The sequence below is a fragment of the Calypte anna genome, chromosome 12 (assembly GCF_003957555.1).
Source record: "Calypte anna isolate BGI_N300 chromosome 12, bCalAnn1_v1.p, whole genome shotgun sequence".
Taxonomy (NCBI): Eukaryota; Metazoa; Chordata; class Aves; order Apodiformes; family Trochilidae; genus Calypte; species Calypte anna.
In genome coordinates this window covers 15,456,723-15,475,799 of record NC_044258.1, presented here as the reverse complement: position 1 = coordinate 15,475,799, position 19,077 = coordinate 15,456,723, and the positions used below count along the sequence as shown (strand labels likewise).

The 19,077-nt window shown below is 40.7% G+C and overlaps 1 protein-coding gene across 2 annotated transcripts in view; it reads right to left on the bottom strand.

The window, feature by feature from the left end:
* The window catches only part of SLC25A26 (solute carrier family 25 member 26), an 80,697-nt gene extending 62,471 nt beyond the window's left edge, over positions 1-18,226 (bottom strand). Inside the window, exons 1-3 of one of the 2 annotated variants that reach the window (XM_008499630.2) lie at positions 18,031-18,226; positions 16,063-16,219; positions 13,908-14,017 (exon numbers count right to left, since the gene is read on the bottom strand). In XM_008499630.2, the coding sequence (XP_008497852.1) occupies positions 13,908-14,017; positions 16,063-16,219; positions 18,031-18,063 (300 nt within the window). In that variant the 5' untranslated portion in view covers positions 18,064-18,226. The remainder of the gene's footprint in view (positions 1-13,907; positions 14,018-16,062; positions 16,220-18,030) is intronic. The other variant, XM_030458197.1, reaches the window with a different exon arrangement.
* Between the last annotated feature and the right edge of the window lie 851 nt (positions 18,227-19,077).

The following is a 19,077-nucleotide window of genomic DNA, read 5'->3' as shown; positions in this document are numbered from 1 at the left end:
TCATACTAATAGAAAAACAGAAGTACTTTTGAAATTTTTAACTTCCAAACCAGAAGTAAATTTGTGTGGGGAAAATCAAGCTGAACTCAAAATTTAAGCTATCCTGCTTTTTGGCAGCCCCAGGTATTTCCTACACATGCTTTCACAAATCTAAACTGGAGAGTCAGGACAAGAACAAGCTTTTTCCTCTAGTGACTGGCAGCAAGAGACACTCTGGTTAGCTTTACATGAACACAATATATTCAAGGTTTAACTTAAAACATACATTGGATTTCATTCAAGATGAAGCATTGGGTTGATTCTTTCCTACACAATAGATTTGCTAGGCAAGAAAGGCTGCAGAAACTGGATGTAATAACGTGGCCTGCTGCCCCAGAACTCCAGCTTTTCTGAAAAAGCCAAGCCTGGCTTTAAAATGCACACCTGCCACAACAACTTTAGGTAGAAGTTAGTTGTGTGCACATAATTTTGAGCAATGAGGATACTAAAGGATTACAAGTTTCATCTCTCTAGAAAATGCCCATTTATCAGCACTTAAAAGTTGAAGAAGAGCTTGTCTTCAGTTGGCCCCAGAGAGACTTAGAGCAGTGCTAGAACTGGAAGCAAAACACTGGAGACAACACAGGCCCCAAGATTTTTTTGCCATCTGTGGCATCCCACCCTGTGCCAGGCTCAAGAACACACTGATAAACCTGATCCCTTGACATAAAGGTGTTCACAGAGAACTTCAAAGTCAAGACCAACCTTGGGGAAAGCTTTCATCTGAAGTGGCAAAGCAAGCTCCCTACCACATGTGCCTGAAAAAGCTCCAGAAGTCACTGCCCAGCTGCAGAGACAGCAACTTGTGTGGTCATTTGTGGGTAACACAGTACAAGGCTTAAGTTTTATTTTCACAAAGCAACCAAAGAAATATTCTGTTACTGTGTTACATTCCTACAAGTATACCAGACAACAATATCCAAAAAGTCATTACAAATAGATCTCACTCCATATGCTCTTCAATTCTCAGGGTCAAAAATAACAAGTGACCCCAATCTGTCAAGAAAATAAGAACTGTCAAGTTTTTTGATAGTTCAGCATAAATATTTATAGAACTTCATGCTTCATAACACTCCATGTCCTTATATTAGCTTTTTATTCCTTAAAAATATGGAAGGAGGAGGAAAGCTTTAAAAGGGCTCAGATGAAAACAATCCAGTCAATCAAGACCAGACAAAGAGCCCAGGGTGGCTTCCTGACATCTGGGGTGCTGCAGTTTTGGCAGCAGAAGGGTGGCTACAAAGTAATGTCTCCATTTCCCTGGGACTACTTGGGGTCCATTTCATTCCAAATTAGCTTTGATGTTTCTCCCATTTGAATTTGTCTTACAAGGGAATCTGTGGCTGCACAAGAACAAAAACAGTGATTACACTGTGCTGTTCTGAAAGGAAATAAAAGCTTGTGACACCCAGGCTGTGCTGTCAGATTGGCTCCACAGGGCACTTTGGGTATTAAAACAACTGAGCTGCCAACATCAGACTGAAAGGTGACATTTTCACTATGCACCTGAACTTACAACACATTACCTTGTTTGTTCCTCTATGTGTACCTTACTATCAATAACAATTCAAGCAGTCTTTTGATGTCAGTCAAACACTGAAGTATGTGACATTAAGTTCACACATCTTACTAGCCCACAGAGTTTAAAAACCAAACAAACAAACCTGGGACAGATGGGTGCACAGAAATCTCAAATCTGCCACACTCAGATCTCCATTCCTGCCATGCCTCCCAGGTAGTGTTGAAGTTAAAAGTTAAAAAAACACATTGCACATACCCAGTTTGCTCTCTTGGCTCAGGATGTTCAAGCAGCACCAGTGTGATAACACTGCACAGAGAGGAATCACACTAAAATTTTCAGACATCTGAAAGCTATAAGAAAAGTGCACAAGCAAGGGTAAAAGATGTAATTGTGTGGATGGTTCACAGTAGCTGTCCACATATATGCTTTTAACTGCATCAACTACTAAATAAATATACTCAGCAGACAGACAATAATGTGTCCTCGTACAGTGGGAGCTCATTCACCTCCCCAATCACCAAGATCCCAGGAATAAATTGCTTTTTAATCTCCAGGATGTTTACATAGATGTAGTTCAGTGCTTGCCACTGCAAGCCTGGGCCATCCCTGGGGCATACAACCAGTTTTGGACATGACTCTGGGGCAAATTAGCTCTGTTGAACATCTGCAGCCAGCCATGGAGAGAACAGCAGTGCCCCCTCAGCTACCTTGGCTGACATTAAGGCATCAGACAAGGATGAAGCCAGACTTATTCCTATGCTTTGATGGGAACAAAAAGACAGAATCAACATCCTACAGACCAAGTTCAGCAGGAAAATGGGTACTGCCCTACAAGCTCCTTCCTTATCTACCAGGCCTATTAATACAATTCTCTAATTTTCAGACTCTTCCTCATGTCAGTGCATATATATTAATAGGTTATATATATATACACACACACACACACCATAAGGGAAGACAGTAACACTGAAACAAAAGGATGAAGGATTCTTTTGATTTAACAAATTTTACAGCTACAAGCAAAGCTGTTCCTAGTTTTAGAGAAGAGGTTATGTAGTTTCTGCATAATGCAAAAATGCCAGCATTATCATCTTCCTAAACTTTAAACAACAACCACTGCTGAACAAGAGTACAGAGTTTCAAAATCTTTGTCTTTCATCTTTACCAGGCCAAAGGTTGACTGCAGTACTTACATACAAACCTAACTGCATTTTTCATTTACTGACTTGCATTACAAAAGCTAAAAATAATACTATTTAGTTAACATTTATCTACGTATTGCCAAGCCAGTATAACTTCCAATTAATTGAAAGCATTTTTTTTTCTTCTGTCAGTTCGAGAAAGTGTTTCAACTCTTGGAAACTTCCTGCGTGCATCAATGCTGCCATCTCCTGGTGGGATTCATGCTGGAATCAGACTTTCCTCTTGGTTCTAAACCGATGGTCATGGAATAATGTCCAGTGCAATTCAGGTCTCAAAAATGCCTTGAAATCAATGCAAACCCTCTTTATATACATATGTATCTTAAATCTATTCCTACGTGGCTGTAGCCAATAGAAAATTAGATCTTCACAAAGCCTTTCCAATGGATTCATCTGAGTTTATTGGAAACACCTTATGTTAAAGCACTAACTTCTGCATAAGGGTCAATACTACCTACAGCTGGAACAGCTGCTCAGAATTAGGCAGTAATTATCTAATTCATCAGCACAAAGCCACCAAGCACTTTTCTCTAGAAAATAACACAAGACAAAAAAAAGAACAGAGTAGCCCTGCCTAGAAGGGAGTTAGGTGCAAATGGTTCATCCAGTCCTTGATGACTTCATAGCCAGGGTATGACTTCATAGCAAAAGCTGAGAGATGTACACAGCTCACTGCTCATCCAGGGAAACCAACAAACACAGCCAGCAAAATGGCTGAAGAAAAAAAAAACCTATTTTTGTTTTTACATGATTTTATGGTTAACGTGACAGAATCTGAAGTAGCTGGTTGGATTGGAAAGAACCCATTGCATTGGCACTGCAAATTCTGGAGGACAAACTTCTCTGCAAACCATCCTGACACCACTTCTAGTTCACCAGCAGGTCCTTGCTCCTCTGCCTGACATGTTCTACTCTTCAGGCAAAACCAAAGATAAGATAGCCACAGCAGAAAAGAGCACAACTCTCCCTGGTCTTCAGACCTATATTATTATCCAACATTAACATATCCAATGATATGAAATTATTTTGTGGTAACCATTAACATAACCAGGCTAACCATTTTCTACATGACTGGTCTTGCAGGATTTAGCAGAGAACCAAAAAGAACATTTGCATTTGTTTTTAGGCACCTATAGTCCACTTCAACCACTAACAGGCAAGATCAGTTCATGAGATGTATCCAGAAACATATGAAAGAGAAGAGAATATGTGCTGCAGTAGCTATTGAGGACTTCTGCTGGGTATTTAAACTGGGTTGCTGCATGACAAGTTTTTGTCAGAAGTGGGGATGCAGCAGGGACACCCCAATTAGCAGCTTGCCTTATGCAGAACAGCATGTACCTTGCACAGCTGATGTTCTGACTGACACTGAAAAGCTCCCACAACCACACAGGCTGAGCCCCTGCCATCTTTAGCAGGAGACACATAAACAGCCATGCTTGTAAGGTAGGCAAAGAGCAAAGCTGCTCAGATGCCAGCATGTGATGTGCTCCTGGCTCTTGAACTGCTCTGTTCTCTGCACTAACCTGGCCCTGAGTGAGGATCAAGACCAAACTTTCCACACTCAGTAATTAGCCAACCATTCTGCTGCAAGGCAGGAGAAAAGCAGACTGAGCACAGGGCTGTTCTGGAACACATTAGTGGCTGGCAGCTCAGAAGCCTGCACTCAGTGACTAGGAGAAAATCTCTGGCTTGCAAAGCTAAGAGTACTTTGAAAACTGGATACAGAAACATGCACCAAGTGCCAAAGAAACATTTCTCTGTTGCAGCTTTAAACCCTTAAGAACATTTTCTAAAGGATTTTAATTTAAAACTTCCCGAGAAGGAGGCTATTTTTAATGACTTTGAGTAGGCTGGGAAGTTTAAATTATATTTATATTGAAAACCTCAATTAAACACTTAACACAGAACTAAAAGAACATACCTGGGGAGAGTTACTCTTAAATGTTATTTGCATAAATTTATTCTTAATCAAATAAGAAACTCATTTGACACTCTACACTTTTGTATCCAGAGAGCAGAGACTTAAAACTAAACCTCAGTAACTATTCAGTATAATCACTAACCCATTCAGGAGAAAAAGCTGCAGCACAACATTGACAATAAAGAGGCTCTGATTTATCAAAGGACATATATTTAGGCTGCAGAAAATCTGGTAACAAAAATCTCATCTCTCACCCCATTCTTGAAGGTCAGAAGGCTTGCCTGCTTCAACACAATGTAGACAGAGCAAGAAAAACAGCAACTCCAAAATCCCATTCAAAGAGAAGCAGCAATGAAGATGCTTTTGGTATTTCATCTCATTTAATTTTCAGAGGTTTTTATAAGTTCCCTGTGCATTAGCCCTGACCGTACCCCTGCACATAAAAGCTACCTTATAGCTCAGGTGTGTCGAGTTGATTGTGGGGGTTTTGGGTGGTTTTCAGTTTTTGTTTGGTTTGAGTTTTGGTTTTTTTTTAATATTAGAACACATTCCTTCCCAGAACAGGTTAATAAATGACAATCTGACCATCTCAGTTTCTATGATGGATGGTGACTTCAAGTATGAAATTACTATTTTTAACTTGAAACACGTAAAGATTCCTTTTCCATTCCTCAGATAACTGATTGCTTAAAATAATAGATGAATTTACAGTTAAGAGATCTTCAATTGCACCCATTTCCTTTGGATCCTGAAATAGAAGGGAAAATTTCCCACTTGGTTCAAGACAAAGAGTTCTTAACAAGCCCTGAATACAGCACTGAAGCTTTCCACATTTCTCCAAACTCCAAGTTTATGGTTGGGTTCTTTAGATCTCACTGGGATTCCCCTTTCTCACAGAAGAGAAAAAACAGACTTGTTTGATGCATTATGATGAAATAAGCAAAGCATTTCATCCTCCAAATACCTGTTTCTAAACCCTGGTCACAACACTTGGATTGGGAATGTTAAAGGCAGACGTGGGGAGCATGAGATACATTTGCAGATAGAAGATAAACCCCCTCATCCTTTCCACCACTAGAGAAATTAACAAAAAAAGGGGAAAAACTTAGATTTGTCATACAGTTTCATACCTTCTTGGAACAGAGAAGCCTGAACTGCTGCAATCATAGACCCATAACAGTTCAAGCACCAATAAACCTTCATCTAAATAACTGCTGCCCTTTTGACCAAGACTGAACAAAAATATAAGCTTCTATGGTCTGTAGCTTGCTGGAGGTCACAACTCAAGTTGTGACCAAGTCCTTTCACACATGCTTGCCAGCAGGCTGTGCTACCTGCTAAAGAAGAACTGAAGTGCAGAATTGAAGTGCTAACACCTATTTTAATAAGGAAAATGTCTCCAGGGACAACACAAGTCCAATAAGTACTGTGTGTTATCAGTTTCTGCTTTAAGTGCCAGCCCCAGAGAAAGTGTTCATCTTCAAAATAAAGCCTCATAATATGCTAACCTTCCTTTCCCCTCCAACATTCACGCTCAACACAGATGTGCCTCCTTCCAGCCTAGTTAAATTCAGTGCTGTGCAAAGCTGCTGGGGTCACAAACAGGTGACTCCACTCCTAATCTAAGCCCCATGGAAAGAACAAGTTTTAACTAATACACTTTGGATGAGAAAGTTTAGCCAATGCCAAGCTCTTTGTCCCATCTTTTCCTCTGGCTGACACAATAGGGCCTTCATTAATTTAACTGCAGCTCCCCTGCATGCTGGCAGGAAACATTTCTTCAAAGAGCAATCTCACCCAGCAAGATCCCTCAGATCTCAGCACTTCCCAAAGCTTAAAAATGTATTTGCTCAGAGATGAGACTATTCACAGGGACTGTCACAAAAATTTGTAAAAACAGCTTCTGCACAAACATTTTCAACTCCCTCCAAGTTTCCACCTTAGATGACTTCACCTGGAAGCTGCAGAACTGTTTTGAGGTGTTATTTCATCCTGTCATTGTCAAACCTAAATCAGCTCCTTATTGCTTTCCAGTGCTCCCTTCTTCCTTCTCCAGAGCATTATCTGCCCCATCACAAACTTCTTCCTTCACAATAGCTTTGTGAAAGCTGAACCTTTTCAGACTTCAGCTGTCTGAAGTCCTCTGCCAGCTCCTTGTTGATCACTTCAGTAGCCCTCTTAACATGGGCTTCTGCCCCACTCAGACTTCCTTCCCCACTCATGGCATTTGTCCAGCTACAACTCTTGCTGTGGGTTCCCTACTTACATCTCCATCAACCACATCAAATACACTTTGGAAAACTTTTGGCCTTAAACAGGAGAAATTTGGGCTGGATTCTCTTCACAGAATGGAGAAATTGCTACCCAGTTAGATCAGTTCATAGGCAAAGAACAGGGAAAGTTTGTGAAACTGACAGATGAGACTAAACACCTCTTTACAGAAGTATTTCCCACTGCAGATGTTTTGAAGGCTCCTGTGCTGTGCACAAGGAAAATGGCCTTTCACAGGTTCAATGTAGCATTTTGTTAACTTTTTAAAAATAAACCTAAAACTTACCAAAAGGGGTCTGCTATTATGCACATCTCTTCTGTACTTCAGTACAGAGCATCTCATAGATTTTTAAGTTTCTCAGTCACAAGTGTAGGCAAAAATGTCAGCTGAGCAGCTTTAAAAAAAGCAGTGCTTCACATGGTTGATGCTTGAATCATAAATTAGCATATTCCAGCACTGAAAACCTTAAAACCAAAGAAGAGGGAGACCCCTAAATTCAACCTACAGAATTGCCTGCATGATCCAATCCATCCCAACAACTCTTCCACCACTGACAGCCTGTTAAATGTTTTTTAAAAGGCTTAAGAAACTAATCTCATCCACCAGCCAGACTCCTCTTTCAGCAAAAGTAGCATGGTGCATCCCATCCAGCATAAAACTGTTTCCCAGGAGCCAAGTGGGGTCAGGCTGTGTTACAGGAGGACAAACTTATTATAATGAGATTCCAGGCATGAGAACACAGGCAATATTTTATGAAAACACATTAAGTCTCCTGTTGAAAGATAACCAGTATGTTACTAGTTGCTCAGTCTCTTGGGATTACTTTGGCCCAGAACATGGACATTCCAACTCCATTGTATTTTATCAAGTTATTTTCCTTTAATTGATCCCTTACTCTTTCCTTCAGCCTTTTCACTTAAAGAATTACAGGCTTGTGCACATATGGAGCTATTCAGAAATAGCTATTCCTGACAAAACCTGTCTAGAACTTTACTTTGGAAGAATCTTATCATAAACTATCCCAGGCATTTCCAAAGCTGGCTCTGGCAGAAAATGTTGCAAGATAGAAAATCCATCAGGAAATAAAATTATTTCTCACTTATACTCATTAATTCAAATTACCTTTCCTCTGTAGACACTTTGAGCTATTTCTAAATAAGCTGAATATCAGCTCCAGAATTGAAAGATGACCACCATCAAGTTTCTACTCTTCACTGCAAAGTAGCATGTACTCTAAAGCCCCAAATTAAGTAGACAACACAAAGCAATCTAGGAAGGGCATCTGATGAAGGAGCAATGCATGCAGTTAACATGGAGCATACAAAAGATCGGTGTGGGTGGCTGGTTAGGTGTTTGACAGTTCTTCATTTGCTGTTCCAACCTTTAATTGTATGATGAATTTGTCAGCAGCATTTGTGGTTTCATGCTTCCATTCATCTTTATTTACAATTAATGTTCAGGTGCAGCTCTAATTTGAGTTTCCATCCACTCTATCTATGCTCCTTTTTCCATTAGCTCATAACAGCAGTCTCAGCTTCACAACCATCTTCCAGCCACTGCTCAGCTACACTTCTGAATTTGGCAAAAATCCAGCAGCATCTGTATTTGCAGACCTGGCCTTCCCTAAATTTATGAATATTTCAAAATCCACCATGATTAAATCAAAAGACCACCTACAGTGCTGCACTCTCCACCATTACTCATCTTGCCAGAGTTGGCATGTTCCTACTCTCAATACCTATGTGCATCCAGATATGCACAGCACAAAAGACAAAGTCACACCTAAAATGACAGGCACTGAACAATGAAAATAGCAAAAAAAAAAAAAAAAAAAAAAAAAGCAGCTTCAGTACTGTGGAAGAGGTCCCATCACATTTTACTTGTCAGAACTTGGACACTACTTTGAATACTATGGTCTGTCAGCCCACACTATACTGGTTGAGAGGAGACCAGATGCAAAGAAGTGAAGGGTTGCTTTTTTTTTTTAAACAGGTTTCTCTATTAAGTAGTTCAGTTCTTTGAAAAGGGATGGTTAAAAATTCAATGTCATTAGCCTGGAGTCTAGACATAGTAAGCACTGAATCACTTTGTTGCAGCAGGTAATCATTGATTTAGAAGCAACTCTCCTCAGAGTACCCACTTTGCCTGTGAATTGAAAAGCCACATCTTCCAACATGCAAGTTTTGGAGTTTCAAATAGCAAAAACCTTAACTCCACATCTGATGTGAGCAGCTGTTTCATTTCTGTCAGTCTGGGCTCCTGCAAGTTAATCTTCTTGGGCTTACAATGCTGTAAAGCCCTCACCAATTATCCTGCTGGAGAAGCTTTCATATTTCTCTGAGGATTTGTCTGACTCAGGCTTTTGCCTTCTCCTCAGAATAGGCATTAATAGCAACTTTCTTCTCTAACCTAGCCAGTTACTCATGGAATTCACACCATTACACTTTTGGAGATTGCTGTTCTTCTATTAAATTGAAACTACAAACTGCTTTAAAAGATACTGACAGGGCAGAAGGAAGAAGGGGCTGATTTGTGGACAGAGAAAGAGATTGACAACATGATTGACGTGATTGTCCATCATGTCTCAAATCCTTTTCCAGGAAAAAAAAAGGCAAAAAAAGTCATAATATGCACTTTCATTTGAATTAAAAGCACACTCAAAGTGTCATGCTACAGAATGATCTGTAAACTGTAAACTTGCTTACATTTGGGCTTGCTTCTTCTAAGAAACAAGTTGGAACTTGTGGAGAAAGCTAGCTGAATTCCCTTGGAAGATAATTTCTGCATTAAGAAGCTTTTCTACTTGACACATCCCAACAGCAGAAGAAAAAAAAATCCCCAAGTTATTACTACTGAGGGTCAGATGCTAATCACACACAAACCACACACTTTGCTCTTATCACAACATTATCTTAAGTGGCAACACACTGAAATACTCAAGTGAGCTTGGAATTTCACCTTGAAATACCTGTCCTCACCTTGCCCTGTGGAGCCACATGATCTCCTCTGCCCAGTGACAAACTTTGTGATGTTCCAGTTCAACTCAACATCCCTCCTTCCTCATATTCTGGAAGAAAAGTGTGAGGCTATGCCAAAATCCTTCTTGCCCAGCCCAGCCAAGCCTATCATCTTCAAATGCCACCCCTGCCTAACAGAGTTGTCTCCACCAAGCCCCAGTAGGTAGCCTAAGTTTCAGCATTCTTCCAACCACACCACAAACCTTTCTAGACCCAAAGCTTGTCCAGCATAAACCCAGCTCAAGGGAACAAAGTGCAGAGGCACTGAAGCAGAATTAAAACAAGCAAGATGAGGAACCTAAAGCTACATCAGCCTAAAAAACACAGCAGCTACAGCATACACTGAAGACACATCACTTCCCTGCAAGCCTTGGGGGATACACTGCACTGTGTCAACACAACTCCAGTGCTGTAAACCTGAAGTACTCTGGAAATTTACACAAGGACAAGAGCAGCTCAGTAGCTTCAGCTGGTAATCTGCTTCCAGAGCATGGTCAGTTCTGCTGGGATATCTACCTCCCACCCTGGTTCTCAGTCCTCTCCCCTGCATTCTCTCTCTCAAGTGAGAGATCACAGGAAGGTAGCTTGCTTTCCTACTGAGTAGGGGGAAAGAAAAAAAGAAAGAGACAATGTAACCAAAAACGGCAAACAAAAAAATAAAATAAGAGCTCAGAAAGAGTGAATCTGATATTTACAAGCAACAGCACAAAACTTGCACAAAGTATCTTTCAAAGTAACCACAACAATATCTAAACATCAGATGGCAAGGGCTGTTGTCAACTGGCTTCTCTACAACAGGATCCAAAGGACTTTATTCCCACCTCCACAGAAAAGCCAGCAGGATGTAAAATTCACTGTGCTGAATCCAACCACTTTGGCACCTCTGAAGGAAACCTCATCAGTCAAACTGGGACAATCTGAAACTTGTCCCATAAAACTATGTTTGCAGGAGGCTAGTGGAGAAGACCCAGAGGGGAACTTCTCTTTATCAAAGTTTCTTGTAATTAATAGTATATGCTGCCATATTAATCTGACAGACTTTGTGCAAACCCATCTGGAGCTGTATAATTAATTCTGAATCTGCAAGACATATCTGGTCACCAGGAGGTTAAAAATATTGCTCCTTCTCAGAGTTACTTACACCACCTTAGAATATTAAAAGTAAAATTTTAGAACATCTGGTTTTCCTTTCCACTCCCTATGATATCATGTTTTCCAAGCACATTTGGCAGTTCATTGTGAAGATACAGGCAGACTAAACATACAGGGCAATGCAGAGACAAGATGAAAAATTCCAAAGGCCTGGATGCAGTAAGCATGTTTCCTATCTCCAAATTTCAGTTACATAAATGGTGTAATAAGGGTTTTCCCCCCTTCGTAAGTCATGAAACTCTTCAACCTTATTCTTCCTTGATAAGATGATACACCATATATCTGCCCTCTGGAGTTTTGGCTGTGTTTTTGTAATTTTTCATGTATTATGGGATATTCTGAGGCCCTACACAACAAGGCTCAGTTATACAAAAAAATAATTCCATTTAACAGGGTCAGATGTTGCATGTACTTGTCTTTATCTCACTCTGGAAGAAGAGATTAGCCTTCTATATACCCCCTGCCTAAAAGGAAAAAAAAAAAAAGAAAGGAAAGGAAAACAACCAAGCTACAGACACTGCCTTTTCACTGCTCAGCTTTGTACCTCCTGATCTGGAACTGGGAAAGTCAAACCAGTTCCAGGGAACTCTTTCCCATGAATTTACACAAGCTGTAAGCAATACAGAAGAGTGGCTGAAAAACTAAAGAGCTCCCATTTGACCAGGTCCTTCCATATATTTTAACATCTCTTGCTGCCTTTGCCTTTTTCCTCTTAACCATTTTCTTATTTTTACTGGTGCATATTCAAAACACAGATTAGTCAGCATTAATATACCTTTAAGCTTAACACATGCTCATATTTTATTGATTCACAAAAAGGCAGATGATTCATTTATGCTCAGTGAGAAGCAAACCTAGAACTATAACATCACTTTCTTCCTCTATCTTAATTTCTCTACTTTGCAAAAAGATGATTTGGAAATGCAGAGATGCCTTGGGAATCCTAACATGACAAAGTTATGGGCTTACTGTTTCATATTTAAACAAAATTTGTATTATAGTAATTATTAGAGTGCACAAAGAAGGAAAAGTATCTATTACAAAAACTGACAAAACAGTAGTCCCAGTGGTTATGCTCTGATTAAAAGTTAATGACCAATCAATAAAGCTATAATTATAGCTTTCACCCTGATGCAATTTGGAATAGTTTATATTTCTATTGATCAGCTAAGACTTCTTATAAAACAAATGTGAGATGATCTCACTTTGTGCTGTTTTTATTACAGGTTTGTTGCAGCAAATCTCTAAACCCCCAACTCAATTATTTTACAGCTTAGTTCTCCCATCACACCAAGAAGAGAAGAGCTGGCAAAAAGCAGAATCTTATTAGCTGAAAAATTGCTGCTACAACATCAGTTTCCATACCATGAAGTCAGATTGCCATTTCCATGGCTATCACTGTGTATTTTTCTGGCCTTAAGGAAGCAAGAGCCAAGCACATGAGACAGAACTAAGCAACTCATTTAACTATGCTGCACCTCCATCTGTCAGCTGGAAAATTAAAGCAGTAAGCACCTGAGTTTTAAGCACCATGAGACTACAGACCACCTTGGAAAACACAAGCAAAAGGCTCTGTAATCATGCAAGAAGTAATTTGTAGCCAGCTGTTCTTTGGCTGCTGATCATTAAATTGCCTGGTCACAGTTTTCTCACAGAATCCTCACAGGTAGAAGAGTTATTCTATAAATAACCCACTCAAAAAGACTTTTTTCTGTGGATTTTTATTGCAGAACACTGGCACCTTTTCCAGAGCCCAATTGTCATTTTGCTTGATTCTGAAGTAGCACTTAAGAAGTTTAGAACACCTCCTGCATATGCTGTTCCATGAGATACCAAACAAACAAGGAATTTGAGGGCTATGCATTGCCATAGAGGTAAAGAATCTTTTGCTGAGTTCAGTCTGTACAGAACTTCCAGGGAAATAAGCTCTGTTCATTGCCCTTAAAAGTCATAACCTGACAGCACAAGCTCTAATCAAGATCAAAAAGGATCCACCTGAGGCACCAATATAAACACATCCCACCCAGCTCTAAATCTACCTACCTTCTATCTGCCTATAACCACTATCAGCATGGTTGGGAGGTGCTGCATTCACTTATCTTCACATACTTGGTATGTTAAATTAAGCTCCCTGGCTAAATCCCATTCAGTCTACTCAGCATCATTTCCACAGAAGAATAAAAATGATTTGGGAATCAAAGATGAGTCCAGAGAACAGGGAGAGCTGAACTGCTTCCCATGGGAGGTAAGGAGGCTGCACTTCTGGAATAGCAAGGCACCTGCTGCTAAGCTAAAATGGCAGAGATGCCTCTGCACTCCTGGTAGCCTACAAGGGTGACAAAAACAGGAGAAAGCAGGTGGACAGCATGGGCAGGAACAGCAATGGATTGTCTGCAGCTGAACACCCAGCCCTGAACAATGCCAAGGCCCTCTGCCAGCTCTGCAGTTAGAAACACAAGGAGCATTTGAGGAAAGAAGGATTTTTGCTTAACCTGGAATATTTGATTCAGCCAACCCAAAGCCACCTTGCTCTTTTTGCTTGCAAATAACCTCATAAACAGCTGACAGGTCTACTAAGAATTATTACCAACTCATCTATCAACTTTGAAATAATCTTTACAAGTATCCACACTTCATTAAAAAAATAAGTTAACATTTCTGTAAGAACTGTCACAAATACAAAGGTAGTTAATGCTCAAAAAAGTAAGATATGACACCAAGTCTGAGTTCTCATAATTAAATGGTTTCCTCAAACATACAACATATGAATTTTTCTTACCACTTCCCCAAGGGAGGCAGCCACCATGTGTGTTGCTGGAGACAAGTAAGATGCAGAGTCATGGTGCAGCACAGATTTCACATTCTCATAGGTGATAAAAAATGCAGCAGCTGAAATTCAAGAACAGCTGTAGTCATTTAACTGTTCCTCCATCACAGAACTAGCACAAAAACATTCAGAGGTTGATTTTGTCACCTGTTACTCTGCAACCGCAGCTGAAAATAGAATATTTTTGCCCCAAAAGAGTACAACAGTATCAACACCATCTATGGGATAATACTTTCAGTAGTTCATGCTCCTGGTTATCATAGACAAACCTCCCATTAATATGAAAGGTGTTAGGACTTTAGGACATACTTAAGAAAAAGATTTTAATTAGTCATGAATGTCCAGTGGAATTGGAAAAACAGTATCATCCATATTCATAGATATCATCCATATTCATAGGTATCATCCATATTCATAGGTATCATCCATAGAAAGGAAGGGTAGAAAGGAGGTTGCTTGTTTAAATTGGTTGGGAGGTCTTTATTTTGGGGTGAAAAAAAAACCCCAAAACAAAACCAAACAAAACCTCAGATCAGTTAACAGAAAAAAAATTCCATATACTGGATACAAGCCTGCTACCCTGCAACACACTGAACTGTTTCAGTAACAGTTTTTAATGACTTCTTCGTAGCTATCATTAGTTAAGTATTTTGCACATTAGCACCATAAAAAAAGTTACTCTGAGCTTCTGAAGGACTCAAAGTCCTGTCCAGTGAACAAAAAACAAACAAAACTCATCTGAACACACCCACATGAGCTGTGTTTATTCACTGCAACAGGCAAAAGACACTTGCACCTTAAGGGTTACTCCTTCTCCTAAAGATAATTTCAGTTCTCCATCATACATTGGAAAGATAAAACCACAGTTCAGATTTTGTAAATGTCAATCCTAAAAAAATACCTGACATGTCTTCCAGGGAAACAGACTTTAATTGTGAAGAAGGGCTATGTGAATTGCCTTCTGCTAATCAAAAGATGCTTATCATCTCAGAAGGAGATAACAGCAGACAAGATAAAGAACTGAATTTTTTAATATCATCTTATGAAGGACATCAAACACCTGAAGGTGTTAGTGGATTTGCCAGCTAAGTTCTTCTAACATTTACTACTGACAGCATAGCTTGCTGCTTTTTTTTTTATCCCTTACTACAAAGACAAACTAGACAAAAGAATTAGGAATTTTAGCTGCCTTTTCTCTGCAGAAACTACAAGCATTTACTTTTAAAGCTTCATTTTCCAAAGTATTCCTGATGCCTTCTCATTTTAAGTGTGCAGTTGTTTCCAGGGTATAACACTGAATCAATCATAGAATGGGTAGAGTTGGAAGGGACCTTAAAAGCTCACCCAGTTCCAACTCCCCTGCATGGGCAGGGACACCTCCCACCAGACCATGCTGCTCCAGGCCCCATCCAACCTGGCCCTGAACACTTCCAGGGAGGGAGAAGCCACAGCTTCCTAGGGCAATCTGTTCCAGTGTCTCACCACCCTCAAATTAAAAGAATTTCTCCCCAATGTCTAATCTAAATATTCCTTCTTCAAGCTTGAAACCATTTCCCCTTCTCTTCTCACTACACATCCATGTCACAAGTCCTACCCCAGCTTTCTTGTAGTCCCCTTTCAGATACTGGAAGGTTGCTGTAATGTCACCTCAGAGCCTCCTTTTCTCCAGGCTGAACAACCCCAACATCTTTAGCCTGGCTTCATAGGGAAGGTGCTCCATTCCTCTGATCATTTTAGTGGCTCTCATCCTCCTGGCTCAAAAACCTCCAGTGCTCAAGCATCTTGAATTTTAACTAATTTCCAATGCTATGAAAGACTGGGTGATAAAAAAAGCATTCAGCAAGACTCAAGCTCTCTTTGGTACTTAGCAATGCTTTAGGGTGACACTATAAATAAGGACAGGCCTATAAAACACATCCAAGGAGTAAAGGTTGCTTTTCAGAGCAAACATGCAGCAGCTTTCATTCCATGCTTGCTACAACAGATTGTTCAATACCACACAGCTAAACATGGACTCACTGAATCCACAGAGCCACCTGCAGGAGCAGAAGCCATGGACATGAATGCCCTTAAGGAAGAAGAAAAGCACAATCCGTAGAAAATTTACCATTTGGAAAGGATCCTATAGCAGTGGAAGGAACACCAGCATAGATGCCACGAAAGCCACCAGCCTTCCTAAATCCTTGAGGACTCTGCAGTCTTGTTTTTACAGTATCCAGGGGAAAAAGGACCAAGTCAACACAGACGCCAGCAACTCCACCAGCCTTCAAGACAGAACCATGGAGTAAAGTGCATTAATATTCAAAGAGCTGAAGCTGAGGAACTTTGATTATTGACTTAGCTCTTTCAGCTGAGATAATATTCAAAGAGGTGAAGCTGAGTAACTGGGATGTGCCTAAACCAAAGCACTACTGACCAAGTCCTTTCTGAGGTCAGGTTTGAAACTGAATCTTAAACAGTCCTCAGTGGCTTCTATAGCCTTAACAAGGAAGCTTCAAGAAAGTAATAATTTTTTTTTTAAACTATGATTTTTAAGCCGTTTACAAAACAATTTCAATGTTTCGAAGGGTTCAAGCAAAGCAATTCAACACAACAAAGAATGATCAGCAGCTCTGGGAAGCTGTGTGATAACATCAGGGAAAACCAGCATCTTCAGAAAGCACAGTCAAGTTTTTCTAGCAAATGCCTTCATTTCAAGTATCCATTCCCTTAAGCTTATTTGTTGGGCAAAACCTAAAATAAAACTGCTTTATTTCTTCTGCTGACAAAAGCCTATATGAGAAAAAAAACCCAACATATTAAAATGTTTTCAAAAGCAGAAGAAAAAGAGGAAGGTTTTTAATCAAGGTAATTTTAAAAAAACAAGCCCTAAAAATATAGCTTTATAAAGGTCATTCTTTTTCCATTGTCTGTGTTTCTATTTTACTTTTTAATTTTTTTAAGGTTTTGGGTTTTTTAAGTTTAAGGAGATTTGATTTTTTTTTTATTTAACTTCACCAGCGCATGGCTGATGTGTGGGAAAGAACTGAAAAAGACAAGAGGAGAATGAAAGAAACAGAAAAGCTCATTATAAAAAAAAAAAAAAAAAAGAAGAAGAAAAAAAATCAACAGTGAGCATTAATCCATTATAAGAAATTATTTAGATGCATTGCTATTCGGAACAGGTAACATAGTTTGATATCTACCTCATATAGGACAGCATACAAGAAACAGCTGCACAGCTTTTTAACTCTGCCTGAAAATGAATCACATGTGATTTTCCCCCCCTCAAGGCCAACAGAGAATTGAGAGAGGTGTTCACTACCTACTTCTACAGTTTTAATCAATAACTTAATTATTCTTTTAATCTAGTAGCCTATTTTGCATGCCTTGATTCTTTTTCTTCACTCTCTCATCAAAATCCTTATCTGCTGAAAATAAAATTGATCAGATTTAATCTAGCCTTCTGCCAAGACATGAATCAAAAGTTACTAATTGCTTCTTTACTTTTCAAAGTATCTTTAAATGTCATTTAAATGCATGAAGCAGCTATAGAGCACCTGCCAGAGGGTGGCAATCCCTGTGTGCTTATGCCACCTGCAGAAAGCAGTTCATGATCTTTAGACAACAACACAACTAAAAAGCACTTTCTCTCCCACTTCTCAGGAACAGCAGCAGAGGACAAACAGGTGAAAATCCTTTACCAGGACTTAGACGTACACATCCGAGTCCCTTCCAACTCAAGCTACTTCTGCTATTAAATTTCACTCCATTAAAACAGTTTAATTAAAATTAACCCCCCCTCAACTGTCCCCGTAGGGTTGGTGGCAGGGAGCTGCCCTCTCCCCGCAGGTGCAGGCCCGCGGCTCTCCTCAGGCCAGCCCAGGGCCCCGCGTCCCTGTTTTTCCACACAAAATCCCAGACAGAGGGCGGGATAACTTCACGGATACCTGGACGGCTGGATAACTCCCTAAATACGTGAGGACGAGGAGTTTTACCCCTTTGCCCCCTTATCCCCACACCGCCTCGGTTCCTCTTGGCTCCCACTCCCGCCTCGTCGCCTTGGCAACGGGCAGGCCCGGCCCCGCTCACTCACAGCCAAGGCCGCCCAGGACTCCCGCGGCTCCATGCAGGGGTGGCGATAGGGTATATGGGGGGGTGACACAGCACGGCACGGCACAACTCGGCTCCCCCGAAGGCAGAACGGGATTAAACGACCGGCTCCAGCCGTGTCCCAGGTGGGCACATGGGCGCAGCCATCTTGTCTCCCCGCTCAGCTCTGCGCCTGCTCCGTGGAGCCGCGCATGTGCGGAGCGGGGCGGTGAAGCCGCTGCCCTCACGCTCGACCTTGGGTGGACAGTGGGGTTTCGGCTCTCTCAAGGCTGTTAATTAATAGCAAAGCGTTAATTAGCTGTCATTTAGAGGTGATTGGCTGTGCGCCAGCAGCTGTGCAGCTCCCGGGAAGGGAGGGGGGAGTGGGAGACGCTGGAGTTGGGTCCGAGTGGTCCCGAGGGGCTGCGGTGGCCACTGTGGGGTTTTACATGTGTTCAGAAAGCGATAACTTAACTCACTAGGAAAACAAACAAACAAACAAAAAATAATAGTCATTCTGAGGCGAAAACATCCATATTTGGGGTTTTTTTTTTTCCTCAATTCATGCCTGCAAAGCACACACCTGGTGACTCTTACAGCTGATGCTGCCCTGCATGGACTCCCCCTGAGCCTTTCTCGCCAACAGCAATAAAAACGCATAAAAATCTCCCCACCAGGGTCATCTCCTCTGCCTGGTGCCAGGTGTGGTGTTTCTCCCTTGAAGGAAAAATGCTGTTTTTCACTCCCATGCCCTCAAAAACGCTTTTCTGGTTTGCAAGCGTGTTTTGCTGAGGCCCTCTCCACAAAGGGTATGAAAATCAGTAGTGGCTTCAGAGCTTTAAAAGAAGATTCTGGCATAGAGTCCTCACTTAATCTTCCAGCATCAGGAAGACACACTTGAAAATTACCTGAAATTACGGGCAATATGATACTAGGGTAAAGAAGGGGTAAATTTTGTGCATGCAAATCCAGAAAACCATCAGGCTTTCATTCCAGATTTACTTGGCTGCAAACACATCACTTGGGATGACTTTTGGATGGAGCAGCCGAG